General features: G+C 48.1%; 1 protein-coding gene across 1 annotated transcript in view; it reads left to right on the top strand.

The window, feature by feature from the left end:
- Positions 1 to 25787, top strand: part of OS9 (osteosarcoma amplified 9, endoplasmic reticulum lectin) — a 44542-nt gene that overhangs the window by 3127 nt on the left and 15628 nt on the right. Inside the window, exons 2-8 of the mRNA XM_015423454.1 lie at positions 4908 to 5084; positions 6861 to 6924; positions 9955 to 10031; positions 13200 to 13298; positions 15833 to 16034; positions 19471 to 19581; positions 22519 to 22625. Coding sequence (XP_015278940.1) covers positions 4908 to 5084; positions 6861 to 6924; positions 9955 to 10031; positions 13200 to 13298; positions 15833 to 16034; positions 19471 to 19581; positions 22519 to 22625 — 837 coding nt within the window. The remainder of the gene's footprint in view (positions 1 to 4907; positions 5085 to 6860; positions 6925 to 9954; positions 10032 to 13199; positions 13299 to 15832; positions 16035 to 19470; positions 19582 to 22518; positions 22626 to 25787) is intronic.

The following is a 25787-nucleotide window of genomic DNA, read 5'->3' as shown; positions in this document are numbered from 1 at the left end:
AGAGTTCCAGGTGGCAGGAACAGTGCGTTTGTTTTAAATTCCAGTAGAGGCGTTTGAAAAGAGCCTGGCTTAGAGTAGAAAGGACACCAGTAGGGCTACTTTCATGTTGGATACTGTCTATGCCGTGGCCTGGGGATTGTGGTGTCTGGAAATGGCATGGCCCAGCCAGTGTGGTAGACTGGCTAGAGACTGGCTAGAAAATCTCAGGACTAAGATCGGAGAGACCTCGGAGTCTGGATGAGTCAAGTCAGGCCTGATTCAGATGTGGAAGTGATTAAGCACTAGACATCTAATTAGCTTTCCTATATCTGATCAATTAATTCCTATATCTGATCAATTAATTCCTATATCTGATCAATTAATTCCTATATCTGATCAATTAATTCCTATATCTGATCAATTAATCCCTGTATTTGATCAATTAATTCATAGCCCAGACGTACACCTCAGTAAGACTTTAGATTTGTTCTGGAAATAGTACTGAAGTAATATTATTAGAGAAACCCCTGTTTCCATTGTAAGCTTTTTATTAGAGCATAGCTATTCCATTCTTAACACTGACTAAGAGAGCTGGTGTGGTGTAGTGGTTGACTGTGTTGGACTAGTACCTGGAAGATCCAAATTCGAATCTCCACTCATGCTGCAGAAGCTTGCTGGGTGACCCTGGGCCAGTCAGTTGCAAGTTGTTTCATTTGGGTCAGTTATAAGTTCTTTCAGAGCTGTTCTCTCAGGGGCAGTTCTGGAAAGAGCTCTCTCAGGCCCACCTACCTCACAGGGTGTCTTTTGTGGGGAGGGGAAGGGAAAGGAGATTGTAAGCTGCTCTGAGACTCCTTCAGGTAGTGAAGGGTGGGGTATAAATCCAATCTCTTCTTCCTCCTCCAGCCTAACCTACCTCACAGGGTTGTTGTGAGGTATAAAAAGGAAGAGAGGAGGATCATGTAGGTCACAGGCAAGGAGCCCCTTCTGAGAAGAAGCTTGTGATCGATTGAACTTCCCCCGTTTATAGGATTTGAACATCGTCTCCTAGCAATAGCTTAACCTCCCCCCTTGATAAGGGTGCACATTCTTGGCTAACTTTATCTTACAACTTCAAACACCCCACAAGATTATCTATTCTTGAAGTATCTTCTTAAAATATATAAAAGATGTTAGTTTGTTCTTGCCAACAAAGCCTGTTTGTGGTTAGCGATTACAACTTTCTCGTACATAGGAATGTCTTTTGGCTGTCAACCAGTGCACCCATCTTTGAACAATCTCCGCTTTTGTGAAGTTGGACATGCTTGCTCTACTCAGACACTTCTGCACTTGGACCTCGGCGTATCTAATATCTGTTTATATGAGTTAAGCCCCTTCTAATCTGGCCAAGGCCATATAGCTACCTTGCTGTGGCTGGTCTTGTGACCGTAATAAACTTTTGAAACTTTGAAGTGACCTTGCTCCTTTGTTTTCTTGTTCTTCCCCAAGGCTCTTCTGTTCTCCGTCTCTGAACTCCCTTCCTAGCATGCCTCATGGAGAGGCTGGGCTAGCTCTGTTCTGAGTGCAGAGACATTTTCTGTGATCTTTTTGGTCAAGTCCAGCAACTACTCCCCTATATTTCTGGCTATGTCCACGATACAGGTTCAGGCGCCCCACTCTTCCATGGAGTTTGCTTGAGGATCTTCTTCCAGACACCTTCAGCCAGTGGTTAAGAGCGGCAGACTCTAATCTGGGAGAACTGGGTTTGATTCCCCAGTCCTTCACATGCAGCCAGCTGGGTGACCTTGGGTCAGTCACAGTTCTCTCAGAGCTGTTCTCTCAAGAGCAGTTCTCTCAGAGCTCTCTCAGCCCCACCTACCTCACTGGGTGGTTTCTGTTGTGGGGAGAGGAAGGTGATTGAAAGCTGCTCTGAGACTCCGAGTGAAGGGCAGGGTATCAATCCAATCTCTTCTTCTTCTTACCTTCCAGAGTTGTTTTAAGGATAAAATGGTGTGGGAAGAATGGCAGGCATTGCCCTGAGCTCCTTGGAGGAAGGGTGGGTGGGATAAAAATGTGCTAAATACGTTCAAGCTGGTGCAAGTGGCGGTCTCCAGGATCAGTAAGTCATTTTGCCTGCCCTGCCACTGAACTCTGGCCTGGAAGTAGCCACCTCCCTGGCTTCCTCTGCTGACTAGGGACCCTTTCCAGCTAATCAGGTAGCTCTGATGACGTGGCTTCTGTTGTCTTTGTTTTTTCTAAGGCCCGAGGGCTGCCCTGTGTAGGTGGCCGGCAAGGAAAACTGTGTTGCCCTCATTTGCAAGGCAAAGTGAATTCACGGTGTTGTGAATGGCGCAACAGCAGCCGCATTTCTCGCTCTTCTTCTGCATGCAGATTCTCCCAGAGCTAGGTGCCCGCTGGTTGCAGATCTGCCAGCTGGCTTTGCAGTGCTCCCAAGCAAAAGTAGCCAGTCTGTATTATAGCAGGGTCCTTGGGACACATGGGACTTCAAAAACGGAGCTGTCGCTTCATTGATCAGCTTTCAAAAGGCGGTGGTTGTATTTATTTATATTTATACCCTGCTTTTCTCAGCAGTGGAGACTCAAAAGTGGCTTACAACTTCATTCTCTCCTCCTCCACTTTATCCTCGCAATAGCAAACCAGTGAGGTGGGTTAGGCTTAGAGAAAGTAAGAGGTCCAAGGTCACCCAGTGAGCTCCCATGGCAGAGTAGGGGTTTGAGTCCTAGTCCAACTATAATTGCTACACTATGCTGGATAGCCCAGGTTAGCCTGATCCCATCAGATCTCAGAAGCTAAGCAGGGCCGGCCTTGGCTAGTTTTTGGAAAGGCAACCTCCAAGGAATACCAGGGTTGTGACGCAAAGGCAGGCAGTGGCAAACCACCCCTGTAACGTCTCTTGCCTTAAAAACAAAAGTCTAGCTCACCACCTAGTGGTGCATAACACTAAAGCACTAGAACGTCTGGCTGCCAGACAATCTTAGCATCTCCTGGCTGTTCGACACACAATGCAATATGGTAATTAATTACACTATGCTGGCTTATGAATGAAAGTGTGTTTTTGCAGTGTTGTTCGTTTTTATAAAAAAGACCTTTTGATAAACCTGGTTCTCTACAGTGGCTACCCAGATCTACGTTTGTGGGTATTCTGGGGTTTGGGTAGAAGTTGTTCCAGTGCAATTGGAACTGGCCTTGGGGGCAATCTTTATTAGTTGCTGTCTTCACATATTTGCACTGTAACTCTTGCTCTTTTGCTGTGGCAGTGAATGACCCCTTGGCTATGTGTAATACGTGTTTCAGATCATATTCTGACAAGTTGGGCTGTTGGCCCCTTAATGGATCTTCGGTTGATTGGTTGCATGCTCTTTAAATTACCAGAACATATGTAGCTGTTTTAATGGGAATTGTCCTCTACTGCAGTACCAAAGCCTTGCTACGGCTGCATTGGCCTAATTATGTGAGCGGTCGGGTTAGAACGAATTGCTGAGCAGTGGGGTTAGAACGGATAAAAGGAAGTACTTCTTCACCCAAAGAGTGATTAACACTTGAAATTCACTGCCACAGGAAGTGGTGGCGGCTACAAGCATGGACGGCTTCAAAAGGGAATTAGATAAGCCTATGGAGCAGAGGTCCATCAGTGGCTATTAGCCACAAGGTATAGATAGGGGCTCTGGGGCAAGTGATGCTCTGTCATCTTGGTGCTTGGGGGTGGGGTGGGTCAACAGTGGGATGGCTTCTAATGTCCTGGCCCCACTGGTGGACCTCCTGATGGCACCTGGTATTTTTGGCCACTGTGTGATAAAGAGTGTTGGACTGGATGGGCCTTTGGCCTGATCCAACATTAGCATCTCTTATGTTCTTATGTGGAGTGTTGTTAATTGAGAACGGGAATAAGATCCTTTTGCCTGTGTTATTCTGTCAGTATAATCTGATTTGCAGTGTCCATATGTAAGAGAGCTCGTGAAACCCTTTGCGTATTTTAAAAATTGTGAACCGGAGGGAAAGAAGCAATTAGAGTAGTCCTTGAGCTTTAGTTGGTGCTGAGTACAGACCATTTGTGCTCTGATCCCGCCCCCAATTAAAGGGTTACTGGAAGACATTTGGGGGGGGGTGTTTGAGAATCTCAGTCACAAGGGGGCTTTTCAGGTCGAGGAAGTAACTGCCCAGGCTCTTACAGAGAGGGGGTAAATGGGCAGGGTTCTTAGCTTGCAGTGATTTCTGTACCGTCGCTTGCATAGCCTGAAAATTCATGGGAGCAGCAGGATCACACGGTGGGTCGACAAACTCCCTTCAAAGCGCCGTTGACTTTCCTGCAAAACCCAAACGCCGAGAACACAATCCCTGTAATACCTTAATGAGGACTGAGACATAATAACGTGCGAGCTTTCGAGTTTCCCCAGAACTCTTCAAGGCCCAGATGTTAAAGAATCTGAAAAAGAGGGAAGAAAGCAGCAAACATTAAGCTGTATGCAAACCCACCAGATGCTGGCGTGAGGAGGTCCTATAGCACTAGCGCTTTATGATGCAGGACTGTTTTAGAAGGTTTTATGATTGTCTGTAATTGTTGTTTATGTGTGTTAATCTTTTACGCAAGCCACCCTGAGCCTGCTTCAGCGGGGAGGACGGGGTATAAATTGGGAAAATAAATAAATAAAACTAGGAACGTAAGAAACCCTGCTTTTCCCCTAACATCTGGCCTGGTGGAGAGTTCTACGGAACTCGAAAGCTTGCATACCGTTATTTCTCATTGTGTCAGTCCCCATAAAGGTATTCCACAGATTGTGTTCTTGGCTCTCTTACTTTTGAACCGGCATGGCTGTCAACGACTTTCCTGCAAAACCCTGCCTCCCCATCCCTTGCGTCTTGCTGTGTAGCTCATAAAAATCTCACTGCCCCCCGTTTCTCACCTTCCGGCTCCCATTCTTGTACCTTCCCAGAGTAAAGCTTCTGATGTGGTGACCATCTCCTCCAAATACAAGCAGAAATACGAGTGCCGGCTACCAGCTGCCGCAGTGAAGATCCATCAGGAAAAAGACGAGGTTCCGCAGAGCTACACTGGACTGGGGGTCTCGGAGCTGCTGAAACCCATGGAAGCAGCTCCTTGCCTTATCAAGGTGACTTAGGGACAAGTGTCGGGAGGCCCAAGGAACAGCCAGTTGAAGTGGGTGCCACGCACACCCCCGGGGTCTGTCTGGATAGAGCTGCTCAGCCTTTCCTTGGCATCGAGTTTTCCTTCCAGAACTATAATGAGGTCGAGGTCAGCAGAGCACGCTCAGCATATTCCTGAGTCTTTATTTAGCACTTAGACTAGGCACAATGCTCTTACGGTATTAATCTTTGGGAAACTCCTTGGAGGGAAGTGGCTAACACTGCTCTGTTATTGGCAGGGGACCTGAAGCTTAGAGTGTGACTTGCCAGGGACTGCTCAGTGAGTCTGTGGCTGGGGTAGGAAACAGGAGTCTCCAAGCCTGCTACACTCACCTTTACCTTGCAGTCCCCTGTGCTTCTATTCTATCTTAAAGTTATTTATTTATTTATTTTCACACTTATATCCCGCCCTCCCCAGTGGGCTCAGGGTGGCTAACAGACACCAGATCATTAGTCTAGCTATAAATAAAAACATATAAAAACATAATAAAAACATCAAAACATCAAGACTAAAGTGCTCTATCCAGTTACTAGTGTCCTAGATCCAAGATGGTATCCCCACGACTCGAGCTGGTATTCTCAGCGTACATATCCAGTGGCGATGGCCTTTCCGATGTAATTTTAAGTTCTTCCTCGGGCCCCATTAATGCCTCCATTCAGATGTCTTGACGGTGGTGGTGGTATAGTAGGGCGGCGGCTCCTACTCAAAAGCCTGGCGGAAGAGCTCCGTCTTGCAGGCCCTGCGGAACTGCTCAAGGTCCCGCAGGGCCCGGATCTCCCCCGGGAGCTCATTCCACCAGGTAGGAGCCGCAGCCGCCACCGAAAAAGCCCTAGCCCTGGTCCCAGCCAGTTTAACATCCTTGGGGCCCGGTATAGCCAATAGATTTTGGGCCCCCGACCGAAGTGCTCTTGGGGGAACATGTGAGGTAAGGCGGTCCCTCAGGTAGGCTGAACCCTGACCATAAAGTAAGGCAGTTTGCCTCTTAAAAGGTCTTCTTCAGTGGATCGATCATTTGTCTGTTAACCAATTAAATTAAGTGTTACCAAAGCCTCACTGCAGGTCTCCATTTGGGGCTATCAAAGGAAGTTTGGGGTCTGTCACCTGAACACTTTCTCTGTCATCTCTCTTTCTCTCTCTGTCTCTCCCCTTCCATCTTTCTCATTTATACAACAGGGCATTAGTCTAGTCAAACTACCTTTCTGCTGGCCCTTTGATCACCTCTGCTGAACCACTGCCTCTTGATACTGCTGGCTGATGTGTTCTGATGTCAGAAGGAGCCTCTGTTACGCATGCAAATGACTCAGCATCCTTTATGACATCAAATGGCCTGAAATGCTACAATCATGTTTATAGAGAAACAGCCTGAAAAAGTAGCTGACTGTGATTTGTAGCCTCACTGAGATTTGACATTTATTCCCCACCAATTAATCAGCTTGAGTTTTCATATTCCAGTTGTAGTGTGTCGCCCTGCTGCACTCTTTTTGCTCTTTCCTCCTGTCCAGATCTCGGAATAACAATGCAAAAATCTCCATTAATTTTGGCTTCGGCAAAGTTCAGCCGAACCGGGTGTTCCACTTGGTTTATTTATTTGCGTAGGAAAAGCGGTTTGTCTGGTTACAGACGAATTGGCGTGGTCCTTCTCTGTCTCCCTTGTGCAAATGTCCACTGCCAGAGGTAACTCAGTAGGATTTACCTTGGGTCAAATATCTTAGGTTTCAACATTCTCCCTTTTTTATTTCAGACTAAGGACTGGTGGACATACAAGTTCTGCTATGGGAAGCACATCCAGCAATACCATATGGAAGGTACTGTTGTCTCATCATTTGTCTATTTACTTTGTTTTTAATTAGAACATTTATACCCCGCTTTTCCCCTGTGGTTCAAGGTGGCTTGAACTCTTCTGGTTGCTGTTCCTTCCACTGCCAATGACACCACTGTCCACCACTCGTTCACCTTTTCACCAAATAAATATGACCCGTGACGGCTCACAAAACGCCCCCCCCAACTCTCATAAGAACCACACAGTATAAAACAACAGCATCAGTATTATCCAACAGCAATGGAAACTGTGGGGCATTAAGACAACCAAACAGTACAAGTGCCTGGCTTTGGGGGTGGAGAGGGAGGACGGGCCCTCCACCTGAAATAAGCCTTTAAGAGGGTTTGAAACAGGACAAGAATGAATGGATGCAGACTGACTGCTTTTAACCTAAGGAACATTTTATTAGGAACATTTGGCTGTACAATCTCAGGAGAATATATGGTTGACCAGAGAGAAGTACTATTGGACATGTGATTGCACTGGAGGCTTCATTTGTATTTTTGTATTTCTTTGCCCAGTGGTTAAACTTTGGAACAATTGTTTTCTGGTCTTTATTTCATATTTTGTATATGTATGATTGTATATATTTTTACATATCAGCCAACTCTGGGGCAAGTGATGCTCTGTCATCTTGGTGCTTGGGGGGGGGGTCAACAGTGGGAGGGCTTCTAATGTCCTGGCCCCACTCTCTTTTTTGTCCCTGCAGAACCCCCCCCCCCCCAATGCATCTGTTCGGTAAGCCTGCTGCTCTCTGCTTGGCAACAATCCAGTAAATGCTTTTATAGGCGCAACCGATACCAAAGGTGGCCTTTGCCGCTGCGATGGTTGAAAGTGCCGTAACTGACAATGGAGAAGCAGCAAGCAGAAGGGAGCGCTCAGCCCTTCCTCCAGCTGCTGGTTTTCCCCCTGGCCACACACCGCTTTTGCTGATTCTTTTCACACTGCCCCCCCCCCAACATGTTAGAGATGTGCAGTGAGGAAAGGTAAGGGCCATGCTAGATATATCTGCTACAAGCTGGTTTAGTGTTCCCTGATGCATTGCATCGGGGGGACTAATGTTTCTAAGAGCATCGGGGGGACTAATGGTCCCCAAAGCACCGGGGCCAGATCTGACTCAGGAGCCCGGCACAGTGGGGATGGGAGGCTGCAGCTTTCCCTCCTGCACTGTTCGTTGGAGCTGGAAGGGTTGCAGGTGGGGGACCTCTTTTGCCCCACTCTGAGGCTCCACACGCTGCACTCAGTGGATGTGGATCCCCACAACAGAGCAAATAGGCCCCGTCTGTGGCCATTTCAGCTCAGGAAAGCTGAAGCCCCACCTTCACATGTGCCAAGCTGAATTGGGTCCCGGCACGCTTGAGAAGGTGGATCCCCTGACTTAACATCCGCCAGCAGGTCAGGAGCCCTGACCTGACTCACGGCACATGTTACAATGCTCCCTCTAAGCTGCGGAGTCTTGTGAGCAAAAATTCTACTTTGTGAGCTACTGGCATTAAAGTTGTGAGCGAGCGATTTGGCTACTGCATAAATTAGTTGGCTCTGGAGCCCTCCTTCCTGAGCGAAGACAAAAAGGTGTGAGCCGGAGGCTAAAAAACGTGAGCTAGCTCGCACTGACTGAGCTTAGAGGGAACACTGCACACGTATTGTCTAGTTTGGTCCTAAAGGGGGAGGGATTGCAGACAAAAGCCTTTGACTCTCCTCCCACTTACTGCTTTTCCTCTGCAATTGCCCCCCTCTTACAGTGGAGTAGTAATAAATTCCCAAGCCTCTGTTACCACTCCCAAGGTGCTTGATGTGCATCGTTTTGGCAGCTCTTCCAGTAGCATGTCAGGGTAGGTCATCTGTATCCCCCCCCCTATTGCAAGCTGAGGTTGGGACGAGGTCTCTCAGCTCTGCCACATCAATAGCTCTCTTATCTGGCTACCTAAACAGTCTGTGCACTCGAGATTGCACACAGGAAGGGCCCCCCCCCCCCTTTTCAAGCTGAGGTTGGAACAAGGTCTCTCTGCCACATCAATAGCTCTCTTATCCGGCTACCTAAACAGACTGTGTACTTGAGATTGCACACCGGAAGGGGTAACTAGCAGTGCCGACTGGACGCATGGCGGCTGAACGTGTTTCTGGACTCTTAAAGGGAAATGTGACTCAGCCTAATCGACCATTCTGCTTGAGACATCAGCATGCAGAACTGAAACTTTCACTTGATAACGGTTTCCCCCCGCCCCTTCCCGTTGTTAGCTGAGCCAGTCCCAAATATGTGGTCACATGATGTGCGTGCAGGGAAGTGGAACTGCTCTATTTTCCCGCTGCTTTTTCCAGGTTCAGGGTTTTAATGCCGTGAGAAGTCCTCCTAGAGTCTTGCGATGCTCTCTCGCACAGGGGTCCCCAACCTCTTTGGGCCTGCGGGGACCTTTGGGATTTTGACACAGGGTGGGTGGTTGCAGATGCAAAATATAGCTGCTGCAGGAGGCAGAGCCAGCCACAAATGTCCAGGAGCAGGGTTATGTAGAAATCGAAGAGTAACTCTTCAACATGTCAGGCAGAAGCTCTGTTTAACTGGATGCATTTAAAATCTGCACAGCCAATCAGAGGCCCTGCCTAGGCAAAAGCCCCACCTGGATCTGCCCACTTTCTGAAAGCTCTTGGAGAGCACCAGGGAAGTTGTTGGTGGGCACCATGTTGGGAATCCCTCTTCTAGAGAGAGGAGAAATCACAAAGTGTCTTGCTTCTGGAACGTGCATGCACTTGCCTGTATGGGGAGATAGCGAGACTAACCATCTCACATGAGTATGTGTGTTTTGAAACAGCACTCACTCCAAAAGTGTTCATATGTAGCCTGCAGGTATAGGTCGGGCCAGTAGCCTCCGTGTCGACCAGGAGGTGGGGTGCAGTTCATGCCCACTTCTTTCCACCCTCGGGCCACGGTAGAGCCTCTCCCCCAATTCTCCTTGAGATCCCGGTTTCCAAGTTCCTTACCTAATGGTCATTTCCTCTTATATCTTTTTTCCCCTCCCAGAGTCTGAAATCAAAGGTGACGTCCTGTACCTGGGGTATTACCAGTCTGCCTTTGACTGGGACAATGAAACAGCAAAGGTTGGTGTTCCTCTGGGTCTGGCGTTCTTAACGCAGTGGGGGAAAGGCCAACATGGGCGTGCTGGGGTTTTCTTATAAAAGTATGAGGCGGGGGTGGGCAGAAGTGGTCAGAACTTGGAATGGAAACCTGAGGGAGTTCAAGAACTGAGGGGGTGTCTTCCTCTCCTCCTTTTCCTTTCTTCCCCTCAGCCCTTACTCTCTTGGATTTGGAATATTTTGGTAGCAAAGACTAAACCTACCTGGAATCAGTATGGTAGAACGTTGATATGGCCAGAATTCAGTGGAATTGCCCAGCTTTGACATGACATGGCCTTGCGGCGGCCCTGCCATAAAACCGTCCATGTACAGGCCTAGCTTGAAATCCTCTAGGGGGCAGTGGTTTCCTCTCTTCTCCCCCACTCCCCCCTTATTTTAGAGTTTGTAGGCTGAGCTCACGCTCTTGGATGAACTCCAGGGGATCTTTCAAGGCCCTGCAGTGAAATGGGGGACTTCTTTAGAAGTTACTAAAATGGTTACTAGGTGTTTGCTCTTAATTACTTGTTATCGTGGTGCTCAAGGATTGTTGGCGTTGTCTATGTCAAGCATAAGTCAAGATGGGAACATTAAATCAAATCCAGCAGTTTTCTGTTACTGCATGCCTTCCACTTAACCAAAAAAAAGTTTTAAAAATTTTATGCCAATAGCCCTTCATGGTCATGCCAGCCTTACAGATAATAAACTTGCCAATTTCCATGAATGAAAAAAGCATTCAAAGCCATTTGGCCTGTCCAGGTTGGGTGGGGTTCCCCCCCAAAAAAAAAGTTTTATTGAACTGTCAATTTGCAACAATACATAAAAAATAAAAGGTTTTCCCATGACAATTAAGCAAGTTCCATATGAATAGATACAGTGTAGCTTGAACATCTAGAGATTCAGATAATGATAGATCACTTTTGGCGTTAGATAATAGTGTGTCAGTGCAAATGTATATAAAACAGAATTGGGTTGGCTGTTTTTGATGACTTTTTACCCTCTCAAGCAGTTGGCAACCCCGAGCAGTGGGGTCGGGAGAGAAGGCAGGGGCGCAGAACACAAAGCAGCCTGTTTGGCACGATGGCCTGATCAGTGGGGACTTCAAAAAGCAGGGAATATATTGTGGTTGGGGATTTCGTAGAGTATAGCACTATTAGACTGCTAGCTAAGAAGTATGTTAGTTTCTGGTTCCTGGTTCTTTGGGCCAGAAACCGCCACATCAAAGGCCGTGTAATAGAAAATGGATGAATTGGTCTGCGGGGTGTGATTTGCTGATTGTCTACCCCAGGGACCATCTTGGTTTTGGTTTCTTTAAAAAACAAACAAACCCACGTTCTTTTCCATAGCAAGGGGAGGCTGTTCCTTCTGTCTTTCCACCCCCACCCGAGTCCCTGGGAGTCTGGCAGCCTGGCAGTGTTTGTTGCACAACACCCAGCATAATTCTAGGGTGGTGCTAGTATAACACATTTCCTCATGCTGTGGGTAACCAACTGTGTGTTATGTTCTGTCAAATCACTTCCGACATATGACCACCCTTCCCCACTGCGATGTAGGGATGTGAAAGCTGGGCAGTGAAGAAAGTCGACAGAAAGTTGATTCCTTTGAAATGTGGTGTTGGAGGAGAGTTTTACGGGTACCGTGGACCACCAAAAAGACAAATCTGTAGATTCTAGGTCAAATGAAGCCTGAACTCTCCCTACAGGCTAAAATGACTGAACTCAGGTTATCGGACTTTGGTCACATCATGAGAAGACAAGACTCACTGGAAAAGATAATAATGCTAGGAAAAGTCGAAGGCAGCAGGAAAAGAGGAAGACCCAACCTGAGGTGGATGGAGCGTTGGGATTCTTAATTAAAGTTTGTTAGCAGAGTATTAAAGAGGCAGAGTCCATGGTGTGTTTAAAATATAAAAGTTTACTACAACCTAACATGGGAAAAAGGTACACGGGATATAAAACAACAAAGAGCTTATATGTCTGCATCCTTGCAGCTAAACTGAAATGGCAGAATGGCCGGCTTCTTCTTCTTCTTGGTCAGAACAAAGAAACACTAAGACGGGAAGAGAAGCCATAAAATGCTAATACTTGGCCCTTTGGTTTCCAATCAGAACAACAAACTAGCTCCGTCGTTCCCGGGCTTTCTAACTGTCTAAACAGATTGGTTACAAACAAACATGTGACTTAACAAACATCATTAACCCAGTAAATACTGAACGTGTTTTAACTTGTAACACCCAACATGGAGTCAATCAAGGACACCATGGGGGCCCTCAATTTTGCAAGACCTCAGCGGGGCTGTTAATCAGATGTTGTGTAGGTCATTAATTCATAGGGTCTCCTCAAGTTGGAAGCAACTGGCTGGCACTTAACACACACACACTAATGACACCCCCCCCCCAAAAAAAATCCTATCATTACCAGACTTCCTCAACAGCCTTGCTCAGGTTGTGCAAACGGAGGGCCGTTTCATGCTCTCAGTTCTGAGCCAATGGCCTTTGGCCACTGCTTAAGAGGGACTTGCAGATATTTAGAGGCAAATGAGGCTGAAAGGATAAGGCTGGGGCCTGAACGCTGGGGTGGTCGAACAGGCCGTACCACTTCTGACTCTGAGGGAAGGAGCCCACAGACTTAATAGTGCCCCGTATTCAAACCTGTGTGCAAACAGAAAGGGTGTTGGCCCGTCAGGGAGAGAGGTTTTAAGCCATGGTGTGCTGGTTCCCCCACTGTCAGGGAAATAGGAATGAAGAGGAGCTGTGAAAAATGTCATCCTTCCCCCCCACCCCCACAGTCCAAAGTGGTATGGTTCATTCTGCCACCTCAGCCCTCCGCCACCTCATTCTGCAGCATGTGCAGACCAATGTTCCCTCTAAACTATGGAGTCTTGTGAGCAAAAATTCTACTTTGTGTGCTACTGGCATTAAAGTTGTGAGGGAATGATTTGGCTGCTGCATAAATTAGTTGGCCCTGGAGCCCTCCTTCCTGAGCGAAGACAAAAATGTGTGAGCTGGAGGCTAAAAAACTGTGAGCTAGCTCACACTAGCTCAGCTTAGAGGGAACACTGGTGCAGACTGGGGACTTAGAAACGTGTCCTTGAGGCTTCTTGACCCTTTCCCAGGCCTGCTTCTGAGGTGTTCTCTAACTCGGTTGCCCCTTGCAGGCTTCCAAGCAGCACAAGCTGAAGCGATACCACAGCCAGACCTACGTCAACGGATCCAAGTGTAACCTGAACGGAAAGCCCAGGGAGGCTGAAGTCAGGGTAAGAGAGGGGACCTCTATTGTGTCATATGGGGGATGGGGGGGGGTTAGGTGTCCTGAGAAGAGATGTCTCCTGTGACCTGCAAGGCCCCTCCCTCAATGCGGGGCTTGCAGTCCACCCGAAATGACAACTGAGTAGAAGAAGAAGAGATTAGATTTATACCCCGCCCTTCCCTCGGAGTCTCAGAGCAGCTTACAGTCTCCTTCCCCGGCCCACAACAGACACCCCGTGAGGGAGGTGGGGCTGAGAGAGCTCTTTTGAGGACTGCTCCTGAGAGAACTGCTCTGAGAGAACTTGTGACTGACCCAAGGTCGCACCAACAGCTGCATGTGAAGGAGTGGGGAAATCAAACCCGGTTCTCCATATTAGAACCCGCTGCTCTTAACCCCTGCACCAAACACACTGCACCAGAGATCAGTTCCCCCAGAGGATACAGCAGCTGAGGATGGGATCTGAGTCTGGGAGTAACTGAAGTCCTGGAGTGATATCACATTCCCACTGAGCTCCCTCTGCAGTCAGTGCCCTGAAATCTCCAGGAGTTTTCCGGGCCAGAGTTGGCAGCCCAGAGGGTATTGAGGAACTGTAGAGTTTATGTAGCTCCTGCAGAACTGGGAGGGAGAGAAGTTTCTTGGGTCTGTAGGAGTCGACTTAGAAAGGGGCTGAGGTAAGGAGGAGATGAAGCCGGAGTCTAGGAACATCTGGGGTCTCCCTCTGCAGCATAAGCAGGGGAGAGAATTAAGAGATAAGTCTGCTCATGCTGCCAAGTGGTCTCTCTTCCCGCTTGCGGTTGCCAGCTGGTTGCCCTCCCACCTTCCCACATGATGAACCACCTCTGCGTATCACATTTTTAAAATTCCACCTGTTCCCTCAGGAGCTCTGGGTGACTTACATGTTGCTCTCCTCCGTTTTGTATTCGCAACAGCCTTGTCAAGTAGATCAGGCTTAGAGGAAGTGATTGGCCCCAGGTTGCCCAGTGAGCTTTGTGGCTGAGGGAGGATTTGAACCTAGGTCTCCCGGGTCACAGTCTGACTTTCAGACACCTGCACCACCCTGGCTCTCCCCAGGGCATGCCTGCACACTGAGCTTTGGTCTGCACAGCACATCCTGCCAGGAGGGTTGTCTGACCGCCGTGACAGCTGCAGTTCTTTCTATAGTCGCCTGCGCCGTTTGGGTTAGTGGGCACTTTGTCCTTCCCTCCCCTCCCCTCCCCAAAGCAGCTTCCCTGAGCTCCTCAGGGAGGGTGTGGAGAGCACCTTCTCCCATAGCAAAGCAGAAAAGGTGCAGGGCTCTTGACCCAGTCCTGCTGCTGGTTGGATCAGGGCCAGCTGAGGGGAACTCCATTCCAGCAGAGGGACTTGAATTCTGTTCTGGTGCCTCTCCGCAGGACTCCTGCTCCAAACCATCTCTCTGCCTTCCCCAGACTCCGGGGGAGAGGCTCAAGGTACGCCAGCTTTGATATCTGGCATATCTGTTTAAGAGGTGTTTGGGAGGCAGGCATAGGATGACAAGCTAAAGCCCGTCGAGTGGGCAACTCCAGGCTAGATGAGCCAATGGCCCAAGTCTAAAGTGGTGGCGGGAAGTGCTGTAAAATTGCATCCTACTTATGGCAGACCCCTTGTGGTGTTTTCAAGGCAGGAGATGAACAGAGGCGGTTTGCCGTTGCCTGCCTCTCCATCACAACCCTGGTATTCCTTGGAGGTCTCCTATCCAGGACCAATCCTGCTTAGCTTCCAAAATCGTATCCCGAGCATATGTGTGTCAGGGCCTGCCTACGATTCACCCAGCAGCCTGAGCATCTCAGTGCCCTGAAATCTCCAGGAGTTTTCCAGGAAATGAATTGCGATTATGATGTCAGGGGATTACATCACAATTTGTTTTCCTGGGGTCAAGTCACCGCTGACTTACGGCAACCCAGTAGGGTTTTCAAGGCAAGAGGTGTTCGGAAGCGGTTGACCATGACCTGCCTCTAGCGTCGCAACCCTGGGCTTCCTTGGTGGTGGTTGGGATTCTTTTTAAGTTAGTCAGCTGAGTATTAAGAGACTGAGTCCATGGTGTGTATTAAAATATAAAAGTTTACTATAAACCTAACATGGGAAAAGGTACACAGGATAGAAAAAGAACAAAGAGCTTATATGCCTACATCCTTACAGCTAAAGGGTAAAACGGGAAGAGCCGGAATGACGTCTCCTTCTCTAGTCAGAACATAGAGAGGAAAGCGAAGCCAATATGCTAAATACCTGACACCTTGGTTTCCAATCAGAGTAGCAAATTAGCTCCAAAGTTTCCGGGCATCCTATTGTCTAAACAGATTGGTTACAAACAACCATGTGACTTAACAGACATCATTAACCCTGTAAATACTGAAGTGTTTTGACTTGTAACACCCAACAGTGGTCTCTCATCCAAGTGCTCACCAGGGCTGACCCTGCTTAGCTTCCGAGCTCTGGTGAGATCAGCCTGGCGTGGGCCCTCCAGGTCAGGGCCTGTATAAGGCGACTTCACATTCTTCTGTTTCCTGAATCCCTTGGTGACAGTTCCTGTGCGAGGAAGGCTCGAGCGACTACATTGCCCGTGTGGACGAGCCCCAGTCCTGCTCCTACGTGCTGACCATCCACACCACCCGCGTCTGCAACCACCCCTTCCTGCGACCGCCGTCAACCGCCACCCCCCAGACCATCCGCTGTCATCCGGCCCTGAGCCCGGCAGAGTACGTGGAATACGTCAAGGCTCAAGTGTGTAAGTATGCCAAGGAGAAGGTGGGAGCAGCCCCCTTCTCCTGGCCGAGGACGAGGCGCCAAGCCCGTGTGTGCCCCCCCCCCCCAGGGGCCCTGGGCCCCCCCCCCCGTGGCACTGCTGCTGTGCTGACCCCATGGGTTAGCATTGCTTGGGAGCATCATGGCCGAGCTGTTTGACCATCAAGCCAGAAGGCAGGGGCGAGTGCTACCCTCTCCTCTCACTCCCAGAGAACAGAGGCTAGAGTTAGAATTTGTGCAGTACTACAGATATACTTGAGCTGCGGTGGCTCAAGTGGTTAAGACGCTGAACTGCAGGCTGTGGAAGGTCAGTAGTTCAGCAGTCGAGACCCGGGTGCCGCAAGACGGAGTGAGCTCCCGTCTCTAGTTCCAGCTCCTGCCAACCTAGCAGTTCGAAAGCAAGAAATTGCAAGTAGATAAATAGGTACCACTTCGGTGGGAAGGTAACAGCGTTCCGTCCGCCTTGGTGTTTAGTCATGCCGGCCACATGACCACGGAAATGTCTTCGGACAGCGCTGGCTCTTCGGCTTTGAAACGGAGATGAGCACCGCAACCCTAGAGTCGGACTCGACTGGCTTTCGAGCAAGGGAACCTTTACCTTTACCTTTACAGATATACAACTATATACTTAGTGGGTTGGATCCCATGGAAAATTTCTATGGATAGAAGGGGAGCTTTTTGCCGACCCCCCCCTGCCCCCGCCAATGGCAGGCCTCAGAATCCCCTCTTATGCCTCCCCCCCCCAGAGCAGCATTTCAGGGATCATTTTGTGCTTCAGCCAGAAGGTAAGGAAGTCCAATTCCAGTTATGTAAATCCCTTTTCAGTGGAGCTTCACTGTGGGATCCAAGCCTTTACGTATGTGGCTTGCGATAGAATGTGGCTTGTGAATAGGGATGCCAACCTACAGGTGGTGGCTGAGTATCTCCCAGACCTACATCTGATCTCCAGGCGACAGAGTTCCCTTCCCCTGGAGAAAATGACCACTTTGGAGGGGGTGCATCCTATGGCCTTAATACCTGCTGATTCCCCTCCTCTCCTCAAACCCCGCCTTCCCCAGGGTCCACCCCCAGAATCTCCAGGTATTTCCCAACCCAGAGCCATCAGCTCTATGAAGTGTTGCGCAACATAGGGCCCTGTTATTTGATATGTGTAATGTGTCGGGTTGGTGATCACGCCCCGCCGCGCAGGGCTCTTTTTGTAGCAGGTACTCATTTGCATATTAAGTGACACACCCCTAATGTAGCCAATCCTCCAAGAGCTTACAGTAGCTCCTGTAAGAAGAGCTCTGTAAGCTCTTGGAGGATTGGCTACATTAGGGGGGGTGTGGCCTAATGTGCAAAGGAGTTCCTGCTACAAAAAGAGCCCTGAATTGTCACGTGTTTGACAAGCGTCTCCTTGAAAAGCGATGGAGGGGGTGATTTTTCTCCATGGCGTGCAGAGAGACGTCAGCATTCCCTCCCCCGCCAGCAAAAATGACTGGGGGGAGAGGAGGGGGGCTGGTTGTCCTGCTGCTGGGTTTCCGAGGTCCTGGGGTCATGTGACAGACCGCCAGCTGGCACCACCCACACCATGTAGCAAGGGCGATAGCTTGACACACACGCGTCCTGTGTTTTTGTTTGCAGTGTTCAATCTGATTTGAGCGTTTTGAGTTTTTCAGGAGAAAGTTTGTGTCATGACTCCATTGCTGGCACCTACTATCGGGGAGCCAGCAGGGACTAATCTGAACCATGTTTTCCAAGAAAAAATAATAATAATGATAAATAATAATGATAATGATAATAATAACAACAACAACAACAATAATAATAATTTAATTCAATAGGCTGCTCTTCCCTGCAAGCAGAGGTTAGGGTAGCTTACAACAATTATTAATTAATATAAAACACAATATTAAAATACCTAGAATATATATCAACAAAAAAAACACCCAGTACACAATCCAAGATGGTGGGGAAATAAAAAAATTCAGCTTCTACAGGCCTCCTGGGGGGGGAAGGTTGCGGAGGGTAGTGTTTGTGTGTGAGAGAGCCAGATTTCGTACTGTCCTATCACTGTCCTCAACCAAATGCCTGGCAGAACATCTCTGCCCTACATGCCCTGCGGAAAGGTAGTAATTCCCACAGGACACGGATGTTCTCCGGCGGAGACTTCCACCAGGCGGGGGCCAGAGCCGACACAGCCCTGGCCCTATTTGAGGGCAGCCGGATCTCTCTCAGGCCAGGAGGTTCTTATTCCCTGAGTGTAATGCTCTTCTGGGGGCATATTGAGAGAGGCAGTCCCAAAGGTATGTGGGTCCCTGACGGCTAAGGCCCTTAAAGGTCAAAACCAGAACCTTGAACCTGACCTGGTGCTCCACAGTAAGCCAATGCAGCTTGTGTAGCATAGGTTGGATGTGTGCCATCCGGGGGGGGCGTCCCTGTGAGGACCCACGTGCATTGTTCCCTCTAAGCTGAGTTAGTGTGAGCTAGCTCACAGTTTTTTAGCCTCCGGCTCACAGTTTTTTGTCTTACTTCAGGAAGGATGGCTCCAGAGCAAACTAATTTATGCAGTAGCCACATCACTCGCTCACAACTTTAATGCTAGTAGCTCACAAAGTAGAATTTTTGCTCACAAGACTGCACAGCTTAAATGGAACATTGTTCACGTGGCCACATTTTGGACCAGTTGTGTGTCTTAAACTAATATCATCTCCCCTCCCATCACTGGGAGCAAGTTCCGCTTTTTAAAAAAATACATCAAATGCAATCCCAGAATATAGTAACAACGTCTTAAAATCCAAGCATGAAGCCCGTAATGCGATAGATGAGTCACTCCTGCGTTCGCATTCCTCCAGGCTGATGGAGGTGGCTTACACATGGCTCTCCCTCTTCTTCATTCTACCTGACAGGCCACTGATGAGAGTTCCATCAGAGAGGAGGATTTCTTGGGAGTGTGGCGGTCTAGCCTTTGACTACAAAAACTTGAAAAGGCTTAGAAGACAGCGCTTAAAAGACAGCGGTTCATGCAGCTGGTCTCTGTCTCCCATCCCTGCTTCTTTGGCCTGTTTCCCATATCTAGGTCCTCATTCCAAATTTTGTGCAACCCCCAAACAAACAAGGCATCTTTCTCTTGCAGAAGTTAGTTCCCGGATGGCCGTTTCGTTTTTTTGACCCAGAATACTGTAGTTCTGTCCTCTGGACGTTCCTATTTCAGATTCTCCCCATGTTGTGTCAAAATTATTGTGGGGCAGGAGAGCAATTGGGGTAATACTTCAGCACCAGAACTGTGGTTCAGTTCTGCCAATGATGGAACTTGGTGTTTCTGACCTCTTCTGCATTCAGTGTTACAAAGCTGATCTTTTTGGCGCGGACAGTTGGCAGATCCTTGTGTGAGCCTGGGTTTTCTCTGTTGGGTAACATTTCTCCCCCCTCCCGCACAGCTGACACCAAGCGCAAAGTGGAGGAGATTTCTGAGGAGCTGAAGACTCTGGACACCCGGCTGTGGAATGAGCGGGATGCCAATTCTGCTGCTCCAGATTCAGAAGGAAATGGTATGGCCCCGCTCTGTGAAAGGAAGTCCCCCAGGGATTCTGCAGAAATCAAATGCTGGGGGAGAAGGGAGGTGGAGCCGTTGGCTTGAACTCAGACATGGGTTTACTATTGGGTGTTGTAAATAAGAAGCGGGAGACTGACCAGTTATGAAGGTGCACAGAGAGTTTATATAGTTATAAAGGTGAATATATACAGAGATATTTACAGGCTATTGAACAGCATGTCGTGCCTTAGTCTATGAGAACTAAGTCCCCATCTAGCTTACTAAGCTGATACCTATTATGCTAAACCCCAGCCAATCTCTAACAGGGTGATGTAATCACTAGCTCTAACAAGCCCAGAAAGAGTAACACCTGCTAGAAAAAACCCTGGCTGTAATTACATGATGATCAGCATGACAGCTAGGTCTGACAAACAGATCAAACTGATCTATAGTAACTGCTTGCTACCTCTGTCACTCTGACATATATCTCAATATTTACATGATCTTCTTTTTAAAGTCAAAGAACAACTCCAAATACCTAGTATAAAGCTATATCTGTATTGACCCCTGGGTACATGAGCTGAAAGTTATGCACAAGGTTCTTGCAGTTCACCATCTCCTGGCTTTTAACTACACATAGCCAACCCAAATTCTGTCAATGCAAACCTGGGGATCCAGAATGAATCTGCTGTTTTGTGGAGCTGGTATGCACTTTGCCTTTTGGAAACAGCAGTCACTGACAATACGAGAACTTGCTGCGCTGGGCCAGATCTGATTTAATCTACTGTAATGTGTTTGGACAGTGTACAGCCGATGCAGTGGGAAAGTTTCATTCAGGGCACAGTGTTTGTGGCTGCTCCCACAACCTAGTAATTGGTGTTCTGCTTCTGTAGATGGTGATTCCAGTTTTAGCCACCATGACTAATAGGCCTCACCTACCTTTTTTTTTTTTGCAATTTGTGTGTGTGTCCATGCCTCGAAGTCATGGTGACCTCTGGTGATTCCTACAGGGGCCTGGAGGACGTTCAGAGAAGTGGCTTGATAGCCTGCCTCTGCCTCCCGGCCCTGGTAGTCTTTGGAGGTCTCCCATTCAAAGGCTTGCCAGGGTGGGGCCCTGCTTAGCTTCCATATCTGAAGAGATCGAGCTTGCCCAGGCTATCCAGGTCAGGGCGGCCTCACCTACTTCTTGACCCAGTGGGAGGGGAGAGCAGGCCAAAGCCAGAGTGCCGGATCCATACAGATGTTGTCTGGGGAAGCAGTTCTCAGCTGAACAAATGGCCAGGAGTTTTAATTGATTTCACTGGGGAGGAAGATATAAATTCCACCGGAATTCACCACTGCTGCAACTCTGATGTGCTGTGCTCTGCTATCCAAGTTACTTGATGCATTCTCAGTACTTAAGGACACTGAGGTGTAGCAGTTAGAGTGTCAGACCAGGATCTGGGAGACCCGGGTTAAAATCCTTACTCCACTACAGAATTTTACTGGGTGACCTTGGGCCACTCGCTTGCTCTCAGTTTCACCTATCTCATAGGGTTGTTGTGAGGATAATGGGGGGTGGGGGAACGTTGTTATAAGCCACTTCAAGTCTCCCATTGGGGAAAAAGACCTAAACAAGACTTGTCTAGGATGCTGGCCACAGCTGAGGTCCTTCTCCTTGTAAGTGTTCTGCTCATTCCTTGTCTTGTTTCAAATGCACTTTCCGTGTATGCAGCGGTGACATCCCAGTGATCAGCTGCCCGGTCTGGTGCAGTGCTGGTTGTGGTCAGTGCTCCCTCTAAGCTGTGGAGTCTTGTGAGCAAAAATTCTACTTTGTGAGCTACTGGCATTAAAGCTGTGAGCGAGCGATCTGGCTACTGCATAAATTAGTTGGCTCTGGAGCCGTTCTTTCCTGAGCTAAGACGAAAATGTGTGAGTTGGAGGCTAAAAAACTGTGAGCTAGCTCACACTGACTCAGCTTAGAGGGAACACTGGTTGTGGTACCGTGACATATGAGTAGGCCAATTTGAGATTACGCCAGCTTGCCTGCGAATACTTAAGTTTGCGTAACATTTTCTGCTTCAGTTGTCATGGCAAGAGCTGGGGTGCTGTCCAGGGTGCTGAAGGCTTGCCTCCTGGTTCCTAGAAATCCTCTACAGTAAGACACAGGGAGGGGAAAACAAATCTGACCCAAAAACTGGAATCAAGAACCAGAAGGGTGAGAAGAAAGTCTAATGAAGGGCCAATATTAAAAACCTAGTTAAAACTTATAATATACAAAAATACAAGTATTTCTTAGAAAGACAGTTAAAACATACATAGGGGCCAAATGAAAGCCTCGTAAAAAGTATAGCCTAAACACAAGGGCCAATACACATGACCTGATGCATTTCTGCCCTATTGGGGTCATCTTCAGAGGTCAAACAATATTGAGGTACACTTAACTTAAATGCATATTTCAATAAGATAACCAATAAGTGAACATTGGACTGGGAAGAGGAAGGCTGTCGAGAAGAGAGATAAAAAGAATATGGAATATGAATAATCAAAGATTTAAAACGTTTTTTAACTTACGATATGATAAAAATGGCTATGTTACTTACTTAAGGAGCAAGATCTGGAGACACATGACAAAGATGTTTGTGAGGCTTCGAAAGGTGAAAGTCATGTGCCAGGTGCCAAATGCACAGTTGCTGAATTAGAACATCTAAAAGATAAGGTATGTATAAAAAGCCTCACAAACATCTTTGTCATGTGTCTCTAGATCTTGCTGCTTAATGAATGGCCATTCCATCCGCACATCTTAGTGGGAACCCTGTTAAGGCAAGGCTCATCTTTGCCACCTTTGGCACTAGAATCTTGGGAATGGGAGCTGAGATTCTCAGCATTTTGTCCCAAGCCAATGATGGGAGCGGCAGTTGTGAAACCTTCCTGCTTCCCACCCTCTTACACGCTTCCATTCCATGTCGGTCAGTGACTCCAGCTCCTCCTCCCGAGAGTGACTCAAGCAACGATGCCGACTTCTGGGACAGCGTGCTGCACGGAGAAGGGAAAGCAGCCCAGACGCCAGACGAAGCAAAGGTAATGTACTGCCTTTAGACCTGATGCAGATCGCTTTTAGGGGTGTGCGATCTTTTTTTAAACAAGTATTTTTCAGTTTGGGTCCATTCGACCGGACATTTTTTTTTTAATTCCTGAAAAATCCCGGATCCAAATACCGGTATGGTATTTGGATCTGGGATTTTTTGGAAATCTCGCAATTTTTCAGGTCTAACAGCCCCAAATCGAAAAAAGCCAGTTGAAAAAAAAAATACCAGCCTGATCCTGGGCTGGCTTGGCTCCTCCTGCCCACCTGGTTTAAACGGGGTGGCAGGGGAAGGCAGTGCAGAGCTGCACCAGTGGGGAGCTCTCAACTCCCCACCGACCCAACTGATCCTGGGCTGGCTTTTCTTGCGGCCCAGTTCAGACCGGACTGCCAGAGAAGCCAGCCACAGCCTTGGCGGTGGGGAGTTCTCCGTTCCTTGCCACCCCAGCTAATCCTCAGGCTGAATTCCGCAGTCACTTAAGGAGACTGTATAAGCCTGTCTCACAAACAGTTGAGAGGTGGGAGAAATCTGCTTTTGCCTCTCCGTTGTTTTCAAATTGATCCAAAATCCCCAAATATATCTGGGATTTTCTCGGGATTTTTTTCTGGTTTTCCCGAGAAAACCCAGATACATTTGGAGAGCCAAAGTATACCCGAAAAATACCGATAGCATATTTTTTCAGGTATGTTTTTTGTCTCGGGTAGATCCAAATGTACAGCCCTAGTTTTTTTCTGTCCAGTTTCTTAAGAGGTGTACTTAAGGCTCAAGCCGAGGTACCTTTACTTTTAATTGTTACACCTGATTGTGAGCAATGTTATTGTTACTTAAAAAAAGCAACCTGTTGAGATGAGATGACTTGGCCTTGCAGGCAGACATTCTCCAAAGATTGGTTTGAAATGCTTAATGAAGTAGGGGTCCCAAGTATAATACTGAAAATACTAAGGGATTGAACTACTTCCTATTAGTTGGCATACCCTGCAAAAAGAACTTTAAAAGGTAAAGGTTCCCTTGCTCGAAAGCCAGTCGAATCCGACTCTAGGGTTGTGGTGCTCATCTCCGTTTCAAAACCGAAGAGCCAGCGCTGTCCGAAGACGTTTCCGTGGTCATGTGGCCGGCATGACTAAACACCAAGGTGCACGGAACGCTGTTACCTTCCCACCAAAGTGGTACCTATTTATCTACTTGCAATTTCTTGCTTTCGAACTGCTAGGTTGGCAGGAGCTGGAACTACAGATGGGAGCTCACTCCATCATGCGGCACCCGGGTCTTGAACTGCTGAACTACTGACTTTCCACAGCCTGCAGTTCAGCGTCTTAACCACTTGAGCCACCGCAGCTCCTTAAAAGAACTTAAGCATACACAAAACCCATCTTCCCCATGACCTAAACAGCTCTTACTATATCTGTATGAGCTGCAGGCCTGTAAAACATTTTGAGAGAGAGCAATTTGGAAGTCTCTCATTGAGATTGCTATAAACTCTCAAGGGACTGAATAGGCTGACTTCCTTTCCCTGCTGTCTTCCTTTGATAGCTGCTCTCAACATTCCATATCTTCTGGGGCATATTTAGTCCTCATCAGGCTGTAAACTAAGCACCACCACCACCTTATTCTTAGTCATGTTTCTCTGTACCTGGAGAACCCTCTGAATAGACAGAACCCCACCTTGTCTGAGTGGCACCGTCAAATGGTTTCATAATTCATGCAAAAGTTGGCCAATTTAGCCCCCCCCCTCCTTCTTTTTTGCTGACGAGTTGCAACCAACTTATGGCAGTCCTGTAGGGTTTTTAAGGCAAAAGACATTCAGAGGCGGTTTGCTATTACTTGCCTCTGCGTGGTAACCCTGAACTTGGGGGTCTCCCATCTAAATACTAACCAGGGCCAACCCTGCTTAGCTTCTGAGACCTTACAAGATTGGGCTAGCCTGGGCTAGCCAGGTCAGGGCAGTTTAAGCACTGGGAAGAGTAAGAAAGACTGAACTGCAATACCGTATTTGGTGCGCACTGACAATTGAGAGAAGCAATCCTGAAGTGTTGGGGGGGGGCTGAGTTCTAGTAAACTGAAAGGGGTTTTTTTGTATTTCCGGTATCTCAGGCCTTTTGAGGCAGGCAAGGTCAGAAATCAACCCAAACAGCATAGCCAGGGTCATTTAGTAGAAAAAGAGGTGTAGGAGCTCATTAGCATAACTCATTAGCATAACTTATTTGCATATGCCACACCCCCTGGCATCACCGGAAGTGTGTCAGAAGGCAACATCCACCACTCAGGCTCCACTGGACTGTTTTGGATTGCTAGCTATTGGGGGAGGGCATGCAGATCTGTCCTCGCAGAGGAGGGAGAGCTTGTACCTCAATAAAACTTGGTCTTAAAGGTGCCACTGGACTGTTTCGGACCGGGGGGGCGGGGGGAGCTCTGCAACTTACCTGGCTGCTTCTTGCTCTGACTGAGGGCTGCTGGGAGCAGGGGGTGGGGCTTGTTGCATGTGCCCGCCCCCCTGGGCTCTTTACTGCCGGAACTCCACTCCTGTGCGCTCCTGCAGGAAATGACCCCTGAGTATAGCTAGCAATTAAATTCCTGGACTGGGCACAAATGTAGTAGTACACTGTGCTGACAGTTAAGAGTGTCCTCTGCTCTGGGCTCCCCTCCTCCTTTGAGAGAGAGAAGATAGGTGAGCACCAGGGATTGAAGCAGTTCCTCTTGTGGCACAAGGACTCTAGGATTTCCCCTACGTAGGTGCGCCTGGTGCAAAATCTGTTGTCCTTGAAGGCACCAGGTGATTTTTTTTGTTTCCTTTTCCTTGCTGTTATTCCTCCTGCTTCGAAATACTACTTTATCTCTTAAGCCAGAACATACGCTGCTTTTTTTTAGTCCAGCGGCATCTTTAAGACCAACAAAGGTTTATTCAAGGTATGAGCTTTTGTGTCCACGCACACTTCATCAAATACGTTAGACTAGCGGGCAAGGTTCAAACTTACAGCCAGAGAATGAGCAGCATGGGGGCAGCTGCCGATCACATGATGATCCTGCAGCGCGGCAAAGAAGCGGTGTGGCGCGATCACATCAGCAATCACTAGGTGCCGCTTCCATGGCAAACGGGATGGATTTTCTTTTAAAACTGAAGTTTGTGCATACGCATGACTGAGCAATCGTATCTGCACAT

The sequence above is a fragment of the Gekko japonicus genome, unplaced genomic scaffold (genome assembly GCF_001447785.1).
Source record: "Gekko japonicus isolate JY-2015 unplaced genomic scaffold, Gekko_japonicus_V1.1 scaffold1573, whole genome shotgun sequence".
Classification (NCBI taxonomy): domain Eukaryota; kingdom Metazoa; phylum Chordata; class Lepidosauria; order Squamata; family Gekkonidae; genus Gekko; species Gekko japonicus.
Note: the sequence above shows the minus strand (reverse complement) of the source record. Positions and strands in the feature narration are given on the sequence as shown.